General features: G+C 43.1%; 1 protein-coding gene across 1 annotated transcript in view; it reads left to right on the top strand.

Annotated features, from left to right (window-relative positions):
• Positions 1 to 15,185, top strand: part of LOC142021855 (uncharacterized) — a 193,366-nt gene that overhangs the window by 29,408 nt on the left and 148,773 nt on the right. Inside the window, exons 9-11 of the mRNA XM_075011106.1 lie at positions 7,969 to 8,072; positions 10,240 to 10,405; positions 13,378 to 13,557. Of these exons, the coding sequence (XP_074867207.1) occupies positions 7,969 to 8,072; positions 10,240 to 10,405; positions 13,378 to 13,557 (450 nt within the window). The remainder of the gene's footprint in view (positions 1 to 7,968; positions 8,073 to 10,239; positions 10,406 to 13,377; positions 13,558 to 15,185) is intronic.

Raw genomic sequence — 15,185 nt, 5'->3', positions numbered from 1 at the left:
AGAATTCAGCTTTTTCAGTTTGGAAAAGAGAAGATTGAGGGGAGGCATGATAGCGGTTTTCAGGTATCTAAAAGGGGCTATGTCTACACGTGCCCCAAACTTCGAAATGGCCACACAAATGGCCATTTTGAAGTTTACTAATGAAGCACTGAAATGCATATTCAGCGCTTCATTAGCATGCGGGCGGCCGCAGCACTTCGAAATTGACGTGACTCACTGCCGCGCGTCTTGTCCAGACGGGGCTCTTTTTCAAAAGGACCCCACCTACTTCGAAGTCCCCTTATTCCTATCAGCTCATGGGAATAAGGGGACTTTGAAGTAGGCGGCGTCCTTTTGAAAAAGAGTCCCGTCTGGAGGAGACGTGCGGCGGTGAGTCGCGTCAATTTCGAAGTGCTGCGGCTGCCCGCATGCTAATGAAGCGCTGAATATGCATTTCAGTGCTTCATTAGTAAACTTCAAAATGGCCATTTGCGTGGCCATTTCGAAGTTTGGGGCACATGTAGACATGGCCAGGGTGTCATAAGGAGGAGGGAGAAAACTTGTTCTTCTTGGCCTCTGAGGATAGAACAAGAAGCAATGGACTTAAACTGCAGCAAGGGAGGTTTAGGTTGGATATTAGGAAGAAGTTCCCAACTGTCAGGGTGGTCAAACAGTGGAATAAATTGCCAAGGGAGGTGGTGGAATCTCCATCACTGGAGATATTTAAGAACAGGTTAGATAGATGAATATCAGGGATGGTTTAGACAGTACTTGGTCCTGCCATTGGGGCAGGGGGCTGGACTCGATGGCCTCTCGAGGTGCCTTCCAGTCCTAGTGTTCTATGATTCTATGATTCCAGTCCCTTCTCTTCAGGGCCCATCAGAAGCAAGCTGTAGCTGCCCAAAGCAGTTCCTGAGCTGGTGAAAAAAGCTCCATACCTGTTCTGAAGTGGTCTGTTCCATCACAGGCCTTCCCGCCACAGCAGCATTAACTCCCCAAAACAAGGAGACCACCATCTTCTCCCCCACCTGGCGAGAAAGTCACACTTTCCTTCCTTTTTCTTTCCAGTGCATCATGGGAGTTGTGGTCTCTAGTGCCAGATAGTAGCACAAAGGATCATCCCAGTAAAAGTCAGAGGCTCCTATAGACAGGAGGGCCTACGATAATATGATCAACAAATGAAGATTTGACTTCAACTTCTTTATCATCACTAGGGCTGGGTCTACGCTTGCCCCCAACTTCGAAGGGGGCATGTTAATCAGGGTGATGGGAGATTACTAATGACGAGCTGCAGTGAATACGCAGCACTTCATTAGGCTAATTCTCCCACCATGGCAACTTTGAAGTGCCAGCATGTGTGTATCTGTGGGCACTTTGAAGTGTCCACGCTACTTCAAAGTGCCTTTTACTCTCCAAAATTTTGGAGAGTAAAAGGCACTTCAAAGTTGTGCAGGGATTTGAAGTGCTCACAGCTACATGTATGCCAGCACTTCGAAGTTTGACACTTCAAAGTTGCTGCAGGGGAGAATTAGCCTAATGAAGTGCTGCGTATTCACTGCAGCACTTCATTAGTCATCTCCCGTTGCCCTAATTACCATGCCCCCTTTGAAGTTGAGGGCAAGTGTAGACAAGCCCTAGTTGTTGAAGCCTATTTTTATGCTGTGTTTCCTCAGATGGAAGAAGAAGGAATTCATCTCTTGCTACTCCCACTTAACAACAGTTGCGTATTCTTTTTCCTCATTCAAAAGAGTGCTGTGTTCTGAAAGAAGATGCCTTTTGTGTGATGATGAACATATCATGAAAGACTGGAAGTACCGAGAAGCCACCAAAAATGAATGCATTGCATTTGAGAAACTCATTTACAGAGTTGTGCAAAATGACGAGATGCTAGGAAGGATGTAGGCTTGTGTAGCCATCTGTAGTTTATGAATTAAAGCTAATGAATTGGCCATGAAACATTTTTCAATTTTTACTATGGTGCCATACAGCCCACCTTTGCCCTAATGGTCAGCTCTTTTTTCCCTCCCCACACGTATTTGAACACCTCCCTCATTCCGATGCCTGGAGAAAACACTGTATGAGGTGACAATCCTTAGCATATTTATCCTTGCAGCACCTCTGTGAGGTAGGGAACTATTTTCATCCAAATTTTACACATGAGAAACAGAGGCAGAGAGGGCCTTAAAATGACTAGCCTGAGGTTACCCATGATAATGCCAAGACTGGACCCCAGTTCCCCACAAGTCCTTAATTAACATCCAAACAAACCAATGGACCATGAATCCTTTCCACTGCCACAGCCACAGCCACTGTGCAGTCAACAGCATTGTGTTTGTTATAAACCAGCACTGAACTTGACTCAGAAGTACAAATATTCTTTCACTGCTTCTCTACAGGATGTAAAGGTCTTTTCCTTCCTTGATGTTCCATAATATTGAGATGGGGTTGTCAATTCAGCTGTAACCTCACTGAGGACCTTTCACTCAGCATTAACATTTTAATTGCTTTTTCTCTTATACACACCTCAAGAAATTTAGTAATTCTAGCAAAAAGATAAACAATAATTATCCCTCTTGACTACATAAGTATTAGGGCATATTTGAAGCTGGGAGGTAATGTAATAAACTACAGACTGAAGAAGTGTTTAGTTTTTTCCAGATAAAAGTATTTTTGTTGACATTAAATACAAGTACTTACTCTGTTAAAGTGTAATACCTTACTTGCTGCCAAATACTAGAGCGTATAAAGTCAAGGGGCGTTTGTTTTGAGAATGTCTTCAGCTTTGATTATTAGTGTACGGGCGTTATGTAAGTCTGGTTTCCTTTTATCTGATACTGTTAGCTTGCTGCTTCTGAACTATATCGTTCTCTCCTCTCCTCACTTAGTTCCTATTGAAAAATGAAGGTATCTTAGGTTGTTTTAAATTGAACATGTGTTAGAAAGATATAGCTGAGATGAATGCTGAAATGAAGTAGAGTGGGTCTGCTTGGGTCACTTTTCCAGGCTCCTGATGTGCTTTCTTTAGACCCAGGTCATCAGCATGTGAGTGCTGTCATACGCTACTGTTCATCAAACAGCCAATGCCCTGAATCAACAGAGTATTGCAGGATGTGCCTATCCCAATGAAGTCAATGGGACTGAAGTGCCATCTTAAAACTCTTATGTCTTTGCCAAATAGGTGTGGGATTAAACACATGCTTGAGTTCTTTGCTATCTTGGGGACTATATAGGACCCAGGATCAGATTAGCTCTCCTGTTGACTTGGGGCTATTACACTTTGTGGGGCCTCTCTATATGTCTTTTCCCTATTTGCCACTATTATGACATTGGGGCTGTTGGTGCCACACTAAACTTGCCTTTTAATTTTCATAAAGCTGTTCTGTGGTAACACAAAGTTTTAAAACATGTCTAATATTGTTAATGCAAAATGCATAATGCCATTAATTCCAAACTTCTTATCTTACAACAGCTGTTTTATTAGTTTCTTTCTGGGAGGTCAGTTGGGTGCAGGAGAGGGCTCCAGGCTAGGGCAAAGTGTGACAGTGCTAGTGAGAGGTGCAGGCTCTGGGAAGCGGTTTGATGCAGAAGAGAATTCTGACCTAAGATGGATGGATGCAGGAGGTGGGGTGTGGTGCAGGCTGTGCCTGGGAGGTGCATACCACAGGCAGTTTCCAACTGGTGGCGCTTCAGGCAGGCTGTCTACATGCTGTGGCCCCGTGCTGCTCCCCAAAGTGACTGGCTACTGACACATCTCTGTGCCCACCTGTGGGAGGAAGACAGTGGATCTGCATGCACTGTCCATACCCCCAAGACCTGCACTCACCGTTCCCACTGGCCACCTGCTGCATTGTTGCACTTACTTCCAATGCCTGTGCAGTAAATATTCTGATGCAGTTTGTCACCAAGGCATTAGAAGACATCATTTAAGTATTCTCATCTGCATGTTGTGCTGGCTGCAAGATGTCAATGACTCTCCTGAGCTTATAATGTTCAGGGTTTTGTGCTTTATTTTTGAAGGTGCCCATAAAGATAATGCTGGAATTATCTTCTCCTTTTTTTGTGTGTATTTTGTTTTCCTAAGATTAAGGTGCTGTTGCTAGGCAAAGTCCAATTACAACAAAAACAGAAAGTGTAAAACACACCCACAAAGGCACACAGATCTGTGAAAATAGTCTCTAAAATGTGTATGGCAAGAGATTACTCCATCAGCTTACATAATGTGAACTTCTTAATGAAAACCTTTTGGTAGGCTTTGATGAAATCTAATTCTGGCATGGAATTATATCAAGTTCTTGTTCCCCTTGGAAGCAGCTCTGGAGTACTCATTTTCCACATAAATAGTAAAAAACCTGCAAATGATTGGGCTGTTTACCAAGGAGACAGTTCTGTGTAGGAACCTACTGCAAATGTACAGGATCACAGGACATTTCAGAACAGCTAGAAGATAGGGAGCCAAATTAGGTCTGTTCTTTGGAGCTGTGACTTGATTGAAATAAACTATGTTCTCTATGTAAAACCCACTGTGAAGTATTTTGGGCAAGAATAATATTTTTTTACTTTACCAGCTTTCAAATCTAAAGTCAATCCAATTAAATTATAACATTAACTAAAGCTTGAAGACCTTAAAATGTATGGTATGTTTAAAAAATCAGAAGTCTCCACAGAATTACAGAATCATAGGGCTGGAAGGGACCTCAGGAGGTCATCTAGTCCAGCCCCCTGCTTCAAGTAGCATCAACCCCCACTAAGTCATCCTATCCAGGATTTTGTCAAGCTGGGACTTAAAAACCTCAAGGGAAGGAGAATCCACCACCTCTCTAGACAACACATTCCAGTGCTTCACTACCCTCCTGGTGAAGTAGTTTTTCCTAATATCCAACTTAGATCTCTCCCTCTTTAACTTCAGACCATTACTCCTTGTTCTGCCATCTGACACTACTGAGAACAGTTTCTCACTCTCCTCCTTAGAGCTGCCCTTCAGGATGTTGAAGACTGCTATTAAATCACCCCCAAGTCTTCTCTTCTGAAAACTAAACAAGCCCAAATCCCTCAGCCTCTCCTCATAGGTTTTGTGCTTCAGTCCCTTAATCATTTTTGTTGCCCTCTGCTGAACCTGCTCCAGCACATCCAAATCCTTTTTATGCTGGGGTGCCCAAAACTGGACACAGTATTCCAGATGTGGCCTCACCAGTGCCGAACAGAGGGGAACAACAACTTCTCTAGACCTCCTTGAAATTCTCCTCCTAATGCACCCTAATGTGCTGTTAGCCTTCAAGGCTACAAGGGCACCCTGTTTACTTATATCCAGCCTTTCATCCACCATAACCCCTAGGTCCCTTTCCACTTTACTGCTGCTGAGCCAGTCGTTCCCCAGCCTGTAACAATGCTTGGGATTCTTCCACCCCAGGTACAGGACTGTACACTTCACCCTGTTGAACGGCATCAGATTTCTTTTGGATCAATCATCCAATTTATCCAGGTCCCTCTGGATTCTCTGTCTACCCTCCAATGTATCTACCTCTCCCCCTAGCTTTGTGTCACCTGCAAACTTGCTGAGGGTGCCGTCCAGTCCCTCATCCAGGTCATTAATACAGATGTTGAACTTGTGCAACATCATGATAATCCTACAGGAGTAATATGATTGTGATAAATAGGGTTCACGAAAAGCAGAAGTATTGTTTAGTAAGAAGTTCCTTTCCTGCCAGAGGGCAACCTGTGTGTGGATAACAGGAGTTTCAGATAACTGGGGTTCGGACAGTAAGACTCCTTTATAAAAATCAAAATCATGCTCCCTTGCTTAGTGTGCATATTAAAGTTTATATTAAAGGAAGCTGTGTGCAAAATGTGGTGAATACAGACCCCATGTTTGTTTCATGGTTTTCATTACTTTCACAGTTGCCTGGTCTTTAAAGTATGTTTCAGAGAATTTTAGCTTGGAGCATTTGTATGTGACAGTTGTACTGACATAAAAAAGTGGACCTGCTCCAGTAACCAGTTGAAAAGAAGCTACCAGACCTATTTATTTCAGGGGAAAGGCCTCCATTAAAGGAGGAGGCAATCACTTGTGAGTTTCCTTTGTAAACCTCTAAGCAAAACTTTTGGGGAAAATATCAGAAAAAGTGATTGTAGCTTTATGGAAACCATAATTTCCAAATGGTAAGAAATTTAATTTTTAGATACTTTTCTAAATAAAATGTAACCAAAATTGAGATGTTTCCTTGGAAAATTTGGTTTTGAAGACGGTATTTTTTGATGAAAAATTATTCCATCAGAAAAAATATGGACAACTCTGCAAGTGACAGATAAATAGTTGCTTTTCCTCAAATTAATCCATCTTAAAATAACACAGTCAAGTTGCTCAAGATGAGCAGGTAGATTCCAAAATAAATTGCATCAGGAGTAAGCATGGAACAAGGAGGATGAAATAACTGTATCTGAAAAATGTTGTTTTAAGAGTAGAACTCACCACATGCTGAAGGAGGCACCTGACTGGGAAAAGAACAAGGAGGGGTTGTCGAACTGGCAATACACAAGCCCATAACTGGGTATAAGATACAGGTTGAATAGGTCTAATCTGGCACCCTCGGGACCTGACCATTGTTGGATGAGAACATTTGTCAGACCATGGGAGGTCAATATTATCTTGCAGCATTACCAACATTTCCACTGCTTACTGGGCTACTTGAAGACATTTAGGGGTAAATTAACTTTATGGGACCATGGAAAACATGGCCACATCCATGAGAACTGGTCATGCAGCTAACTAAAACCATGATGGATTACAGAAGTTGCAGGATGAGAGAGTTCTGGATTAGAGTTTCAGCCTGTATTACGAACAACCTTGGAAGAAGCAGCTGACTGCAAAAATTGGCCAACTGTAACAGATCTGCTTGTTTAGTTATCTTTATTTCCAATACTGGGCTTTAGAGAATGAAAGTTAGCACCAATAGTGCAGTGTATATCCAAAGGAGCTTTTGGAAAGGATAGCCTTTCACTCTTTATTAAGTGTCATGGATTTGCACTGTCTAGTACCTACTCTGGTCCAGGACTCTCTGGTCTGGCAATATCCCTGGTCAGGCTGGAGCAGAGAGCCCCTGGATCAGAGAGCTCTGGCAGCTGGGAGTACAGCAGCTGATGTGCTGTTGGCCAGGAAAGAAGCAAGCAGCCAGGGGCAGGGCTGGCAGCAGAGCCTGGATGGGGGACATGGGGGCCAGCAGCTGGGGCTGGGACAGGAACTGAAGTCTGGCTAGAGTCCACGGAGCTCCAGCAGAAATTTGTCCACAGACCCCTCCCGAAAGTTGGGGTGGCAACTGGGGCCTGGGAATTCAACAGGGCCCGGGGGTCCCAGCCACTGTCATTGGTTTCGTGGCTGCATCGGTGCCCAGAGACCTAGGCCCTTACAATTACTGCCGGCACATGGGGAATCATATCCCAGGCAGCACTGAGCCCTGGCTGTCCCTGGCCCTGCCTCCTCCCGCGGAAGCCCTGCCCCTTCAGGGAGTGCAGAGCCACGTCCCTCCCCCTGCACCTCACCCAGGGGCCCAGCAAGGCTCTTGGCTCCCCGTTTGTCCAATACAGGATATCACCTCACCCACCTTGTCTCTAATATCCTCGGACCAACATGGCTCAAACAAGTGCTGTGCAAACACAGACCAGAAAGATGGTCTCTGCTCCAAATCACACCCAGTTGCACTGTCATTGAGTTCTAGTACGCTAGTGCCATAAGGCCCCTTGCTATGACTGGGACTCCGTTATGGTAGGACTGTGCTGTCCTAGTTAGAGATGGCCTTTTTCTCTAAAGTGACTATCTAAACAGAAAAGACAAGCAAGTCCCGGGTGCGGGGAGGAAGAAACACACAGAACAGGGGAGGCCAAAGATTACACTGCAGGCTGAGTGGCTGAGCTGAGTCCTAGCCTAGTGTACTGTCCACTGAACCATGCCTCCTCTATAACCGTTATGTAACCTGTGATGTCTTCCTTTATTTCTAGGCTGCAGACCTCTTCATGACCCTGGTGTTCAAGCTTCGAAGTCTCTCTGCTGACACTTTAATAGGCCTGTGGCGTAGATCTTCCTTTAAATGCAGGGACAATTGGTAAGGCCCCTTTAACAAGGTATTCTTTTTATGGTAAAAAAAAATGCATTTTATTTCCCTTTATTTTGGTCATCTCCAATGCCAAATAGTTGTGGAAAGTTCTCATTTCAATAACGGAGAGATGGCCCCCTTCACACTTGCATCTCAGCAACCTCCCAAGGTCTGCATCAGGGTGTGCTCAGACAGTTCTAGGACCCACAAAGCCAGATGGTTTCAGAGACAGAGTATAGTGGTAATGAAATGAAAGGAATCTTTTGGCTCTTACAAGGTATTTTGCAGTGACCTGAACAATGAGAGTCCCCTCTCTGTTGGGCTTGTGGCAACTGCTATGTTATAAATGATAACTGTGATGGTGACTCCTAGTAGTGGATGGTCACTATCTCCATCATCTGGATGCAAATCAAGATGTACGTTGTTAGGCACCTAGCATAATGGAAAAAATACAGAAAATCGCCATAGGGCAAAATCCCATTGGGCATATGGTGATCTTTCCAATGCGGAACAAAATAAAAGTGGCAACTGCACCTGATGTGCTTTATTAGTCTTAGTATTATTATTTATTAGTGTTACTGATCTTGATTGATATTCACCAAAACTGATTGATTTATTTTTATTCCCCTATGGCCAGTCCCCAGGTTAATAGTGGCAGTCATACAGAAAACATGGGACTTTTCTCTGTGTGTGCTTGAGGGTTCCCCTAGACACTGGGGCCACATCTACACTAGGGAATTTTATAGACAAAACTGGAGTTTTGTAGACAAAACTCGCAGAGCATCTACACGTAAAATGCATTTTGTGGACAGAAACTGTTGATGTAAAAGCTCTGTAGATGCTCCAAGTGGGGAGGGATTTAACAACAGAGCATATCAAAAGATCGATTTACTTTTATGTGTGGACGCAATCTGTTGTCTGAAGTTTTGTTGTCCCTTCTGACAGTAATTTCTGTAGACAGGAGCTTCTAGTCTAGACGTACCCTGGGAGAGTAGCTGGTTTTTTGTATGTGCTTTTTGTGCTGTGTTTCTAAAACAATGGCTCAGTCTTGACATTTTTGCTTGACCAAAGTAATCATTTTTGCTTCAATGTTTATGCATCTTGTCCAGCTATTCCTCCTCAGTTAGTATAAATCAAACAATCTGGAAATTATTGGTTGGAATTGGGAGAAGGGGAATCCTACCTTGGTGAAGCTAGGAATACCTGGACAGTGTCAAATTACTATTGTTGTGAGAGCATTAAAAAGTTCTGAGGTTTGGTGTAATCCAAGCCAAGTTCCAAACACATGCTTAATTCAACACGATCAAACCTTTTGAGACTGCAAAACTGATTTAGAGGAGACCTTATTATTTTAAAAAAAGTTTTCTTATGGAATTTCTGCCACTTCCTTCTTTTAGTCTTACTAGATAGACCATAAGACTCTCAAAGGAAGGTGAAAAAGAAAAGTATTTTTTGAAATGACAGAACTTTGGGGTCCTTTTTTTTGCAAAAGTTTTGATCTGTTCTTAATTGATTCAAACCAAAATTATAGCCTGGCTCATGGAATGTCCTTTCCCCAGCAATGCTGACTGTGGGCAAAGAAGGTCAAACTCCATCTCTAGCGTTTCCACAGATGAATGAAAAAAGTTCAACCATTGTTCACAAAAATTTGGTCGAAAATGCTTTCCCAGTTTGGTTGAAGAAACTTAGATGGAAACTATTTCCTTAATATAATCTAGAGTTGGGTTTCAACCACAGTGTTTAGATCGAAGTCCAGACGTCTCTGTTACTGGGAATGGTTCAGATCTGAGGCTTTGGAATGTTGCTAAAACTCAGTCTTACATTGTTGAAGTCAACTAATTTGTCTTTTAACTTCAGCAAGAGAGAAGAGATTTGTTTTTGGGAGAGGGGCAGTACGACTTGAAAAATAGTCTCTTGAGTAGGCACAAAAAATTGAGATTCCCAGAATCATTAGTCACATATGAAAATCTTGGCCTAAGATGATGCACCAGCTGAAATCCATATCAAATCTCCCAGTGACTTTTGTAGGATCAGGATCTGTCCCTTGCTTTGTTAGTGGGCTTTTATTTCTCTTGAAGCAATCTGAGTCTCAGGACGACAGAAGACCAATATTTCTCGACCTTAGGTACTTCAGTTCCTGTCAAGTTTTCATTTTGTTTGTGTGTGTGTGTTTCAGGCAGCCACTGGTAGATGCTCTCCCAGCCTGTGCTTCTGAGGCCTGTGTTATCTTGATGAAAGAAATGATTGCTGGAAAAGAAGTGGAGGAGGACAAAATGGAATCTTTCCTTTGGTCATTGTCATTCATTCCTAAGCCCACAGCAAGCATGATCAGCTCTCTCACTGTGAGCAGACTAGTTTTTTGACATTTAGACTACAGGTTGAACCTCTCTTGTCTGGTACTCTCAGAACCTGACCAGCACTGGATGAGAGAATTTGCTGGATAATGGGAGGTCAATATTTTCTAGCACATTACCAAGATTTCCACTGCTTACTGGGCTGTTAGAAGACCTTTAGGGGTAAATTATAGCTAAATAACATCACAGAACACTGAAAGCCAGGACTGGTGGTTATAAACAAACTGTAAGGGCCACAGGTAAATTGGCCACACTGGTGCTAAGTGGTCATCCAGTTAACTAAAATCATGCTGGATTACAGAGTTTGCTGGATGAGAGAATTTCAGGTTAGAGAGGTTCAGCCTGTACTGGTTTCTTTCCTGAGGTTGTCCTGGTTTATTTCAGATGGCGATAGCTGAAGATCTATTTCTGTAGCTTATTGTATGTGAGAAGCCTGGGGTCCCTTTGAGAGAGAGTCAGCAGCAGGAAATTACTTTTAAACAGAGTAAAGCAAGTCAGTAATAAATTGTTTGGGTCTATTTCACTTGGCAGCAAAGGGCTCATTGACTGAACAGAATCATGTGGTGTATTTCCCACAACTTGCTGTTCTCTGTCAAACAATTACAGGCCTGGATAATAAAGCGACAGCTGCCAGAATTTTGAAGGCTTTCAAGAATTCCTACTTGATATGATTCATATCCAGTTCATTTAGTCTTCTGGGCTATCACTAAAATGAAGGGGGTTTCAACAAGACCACGTTTACTGAGGGTGTATGAAAACATAAAGGTTTGGCTACAGCTTTATGGGACAAATAGAAACATGTTTTGTGTCTCAGACCCCCTTTAGCTTCCAGTGCTGCTCTTCTCCAAAGAGCCTGTAGCTGAGCAATGTTTACAGTTCATGGAAGATTTGGGAAAGAATCTGCTAATGGTTATGGAATGCAACAGTTTAGAGCAGGTTTCCATATAACCACACAGGCTCCGTGTCTCTTTACTCATGCAAAGGTTCACATTAAAGTGTATTCTGTGGAAAGTTAAAATATTGATTGTACATAAATTCATCACACACTGAGCTCATCAGGAGACAAGAATGGATTTGTTAGTGTCCTTAGAATGTGAGGGTTACATCTTTCTAGGCAAAGTCTTTCTTCCTGCCTTAGCTATAGCTCCTTTTTCTGCCTGTTGCTTGCTCTGGCCTTTCTGCCCCTTTTCTCCCTCCGGAAGCATTTTCTGTTCCATTTCTTCTTCCTCTTTCCACCCTCTGCAGCTGTTCTTTCTGTCTTCCTGGTTGGATCTGGGTTTGCATTGTTGCTGCTGCAGCTTTTACCTTTCTATTTAGAATACTAAATTGGGGAAGGGTTGAAAAGTTCTTGGTTGATTTCTTATTAAATAAAGAGTAATCAGAAACTGCTTGGTTGTCAGTGAGTGCAACAGAGACCTGCTGATATGGTTGGGTTAGGACACCTTTTACAATTATTTTCTATGCCGAACTGCAAACTCCAGATCTTTTCTAGGAGAAAAGTAACATGCCATTCTGTCTGGCATTAACACATATGTGCTCACATTTACAGTCTAGGGGCCTTGTTCGGAATTTGCATATGCGAACAGCAACCACTTATTGAACATATTTATTAATCAGAATGACTTTTACAAGAAAGAACAAAAATAGGGTCTACATGAGAGCCTCATTATGTCTCTCCCCTATAGACTCATTCATCTGAAGAACAAATAGTAGCTGACACAGTGGCAGGAGAAGAAAATTTCAGTAGTGGGATGCAGTAAAAAAGACAAGTCACAGTAGCTGCAAGCTGGGCATAACCATAGGCCAGTCTTGCAGTCCTTATGCCTCAGCATGTACATGCATGATACATGCTGTCAGTGTGCTCAGGGTATTGTAATAAATAGGACACTTGCAGTTTTTAAGCACCCCGTCATGCTTGTCTTGATTTACAGCCTTTGCTGCAGTCATCACGAGCAAGCCAGAGTATCTTCTTGGGAATAACTGCTCTGGTGCATAACTTTTGGTTTCACTGAATTTAATAGACATATGAGAGTTGTGGTTTGCAGGACTGAGCTGTATGAGTCACACTTTGTATTTAGATTCCTCTAATAAAAGGCTAATAAAATACCTATAGGTGTTGTAGACATAATTATGTCTGCATGTGTTGCAGATGGCTATATAATCACACTAGTATGTGCTTTAGATTGTTTGCTTATTATTTGTATTATTGTGGCACCTACATCTGGGCCAGAACTCTATTGTGGGTAGGTGCTGCTGGTTATAAACAACTTGTTGAACACCATAACAACCCAGCAAATGGTTCATATATTGTTATGGTCATTTGTTATTTTTTTATAAGCTGTTGATCAGCGGAAGCTTACTATAAAACGTGACTCGTTATGAAATGCAGCACTCTGCCTACACCAGCCATGCACTGGTATCCTGAATTTAAAGCACTCCCTGTTAAGAGTGCTGGATGATGGCCACTTGCATTAGTCTGCACCCCAGGCAGCATACTGCACTTTTGCATCAAAAGCTTCCATTTACTACAGCTTAACTTTGACTTGGAGAGCCGATTGCTATGGAGACAGGCAGTATATTTGGCCCAATAAACAGTGCCTGTGTTTTTAGCACTCAGAGTGCCTTGAAATGCATTTATTTGTATATCATTTCCACCAGTCCTCTCAAGGAGTTTATTAATTCAATCTTCACTTAAACATACAAGAGCAGCAGATTTCCTGCATATCATCTGGGGTTTTCCTCAGTCTCATTAGCATGTGTTTTATTAAATCTTTCAAAGAAAAAAGAGTATTTGAAAGGGGGGATATTTTTTGTGGCTCCATACGAGGGTATAAGAATATATTAATCAATGTTTGTAAGTCTCTGTGAACAGGTACATGCTGTCAGGGTGCTCAGGCTATTATAATAAATAGGAGACTTTCAGTTTTTAAGACCCCTGTCATTCTTGTCTTGATTTACAGCCTTTGCTGCAGTCACCAGGAGCAAGCCAGAGTATCTTCTTGGGAATAACTGCTCTGGTGCATAATTTTTGTTCCACTAACAGCGCCTGTGACCATCTCCCTGCAGTACAGATGGTGATAAGAATCCTGGAAGGATATTTGGGAGGAAACTGCACTTTGCAAGAATCAGGACTCAGCCAGGTATCCACCACCTTTCAGACAAGAGTGCTGCAACCCTGCAGACAAGCACCAAACACTCCTTTCTCTCTCCTCCCTTTAAACACAACCAAAATAAAAACCAGTATAATGAAAAGTTGAAGAACCATTAGCAGCTGCCACAGTGGCAGGAGAATATTTCAGTAGATGGGTGCAGTGAAAAAGACATTGTCACAACAGATTCAAACTGATCTTGGAGTGAATCTACAGGCACACATTCATTTCCTCATCCCAGCTATATTCTTTGCTAGTAACACCCTCTGGGATGCCAGACACTTGCTGAACAGAAAGGAGTTGCCTTCATGCATATTTTTGGGTATTGAGACAACGAAATATTTTAGGAATTTTTTTTAAATATGCAAAAACGTACTGGATCTTTTAAAATCTTTTATACTGATTTTAAAATTTTGTGCAGTATTGTAGCTTAGAAGCTGTTGGATATAAAATGAAAACCTTTAAAAACCTACAAAAACACAAGAGAAATAATTTCCTTGTCCCTTGTTTTGATGGCTGTAGTGGTAGCTGTGACATCATAGGATGATGCACTTTGGGAAATCACAGCATGACTTGCGATGCTGAAATACTTGCCAAGGAATGGGGAAATTATATCACCTGAGTTGTTCGTGTGTGACTTCCCTGTTGCACTGGGAGCAGTTCAGTCCATATTTCTGGATTCTTTATTTTTAACTTCCTTCTGTTTCGCCATCCTGCTAAGTAATTGTCTTCTTCTTTCTCACCCATAGAGACCACAGTGACAGTGTGCCAGAGAGAGAGAGAGCAAATGTAGCAGGATCCCCATTGCTATGCTAGTTGCCATCTTTTCAATCACAAAAAAGCAAACACCCTTGCCTTGCCTCTGCCCCACTTTTCATTCAATCCCCACCCCTTCTCAGTCTCCCCCTTCTCTGACACTCACTCTCCCCTACCCTCCCTTGCACACTCCTTGGCTACGTCTACACATGAAGCCTACTTCGAAGTAGCCTATTTCGATGTGGAGACATCGAAATAGGCTATTTCGATGAATAACGTCTACACGTCCTCCAGGGCTGGCAACATCGACGTTCAACATCGACGTTGCGCAGCACCACATCAAAATAGGCGCTGCGAGGGAATGTCTACACGCCACAGTAGCACACATCGAAATAAGGGTGCCAGGCACAGCTGCAGACAGGGTCACAGGGCGGACTCAACAGCCAGCCGCTCCCTTAAAGGGCCCCTCCCAGACACACTTGCACTAAACAGCACAAGATACACAGAGCCGACAACGAGTTGCAGACCTTGTGCATGCAGCATGAATCCCCCGCTGCAGCAGCAGCAGCCAGAAGCCCTGGGCTAAGGGCTGCTGCACACGGTGACCATAGAGCCCCGCACGGGCTGGAGAGACAGTGTCTCTCAACCCCCCAGCTGATGGCCGCCATGGAGGACCCCACAATTTCGATGTTGCGGGATGCGCAATGACTACACGGTCCCTACTTCGACGTTGAACATTGACGTAGGGCGCTATTCCCATCCCCTCATGGGGTTAGCGGCTTCGACGTCTCGCCGCCTAACGTCGATGTTAACATCGAAATAGCGCCCAACACGTGTAGCCGTGACGGGCGCTATTTCGAAGT

The sequence above is a fragment of the Carettochelys insculpta genome, chromosome 16, assembly GCF_033958435.1.
Source record: "Carettochelys insculpta isolate YL-2023 chromosome 16, ASM3395843v1, whole genome shotgun sequence".
Lineage (NCBI taxonomy): Eukaryota > Metazoa > Chordata > Testudines > Carettochelyidae > Carettochelys > Carettochelys insculpta.
The sequence above is the reverse complement of the archived record's forward strand: the minus strand, read 5'-3'. Positions and strand labels throughout refer to the sequence as shown.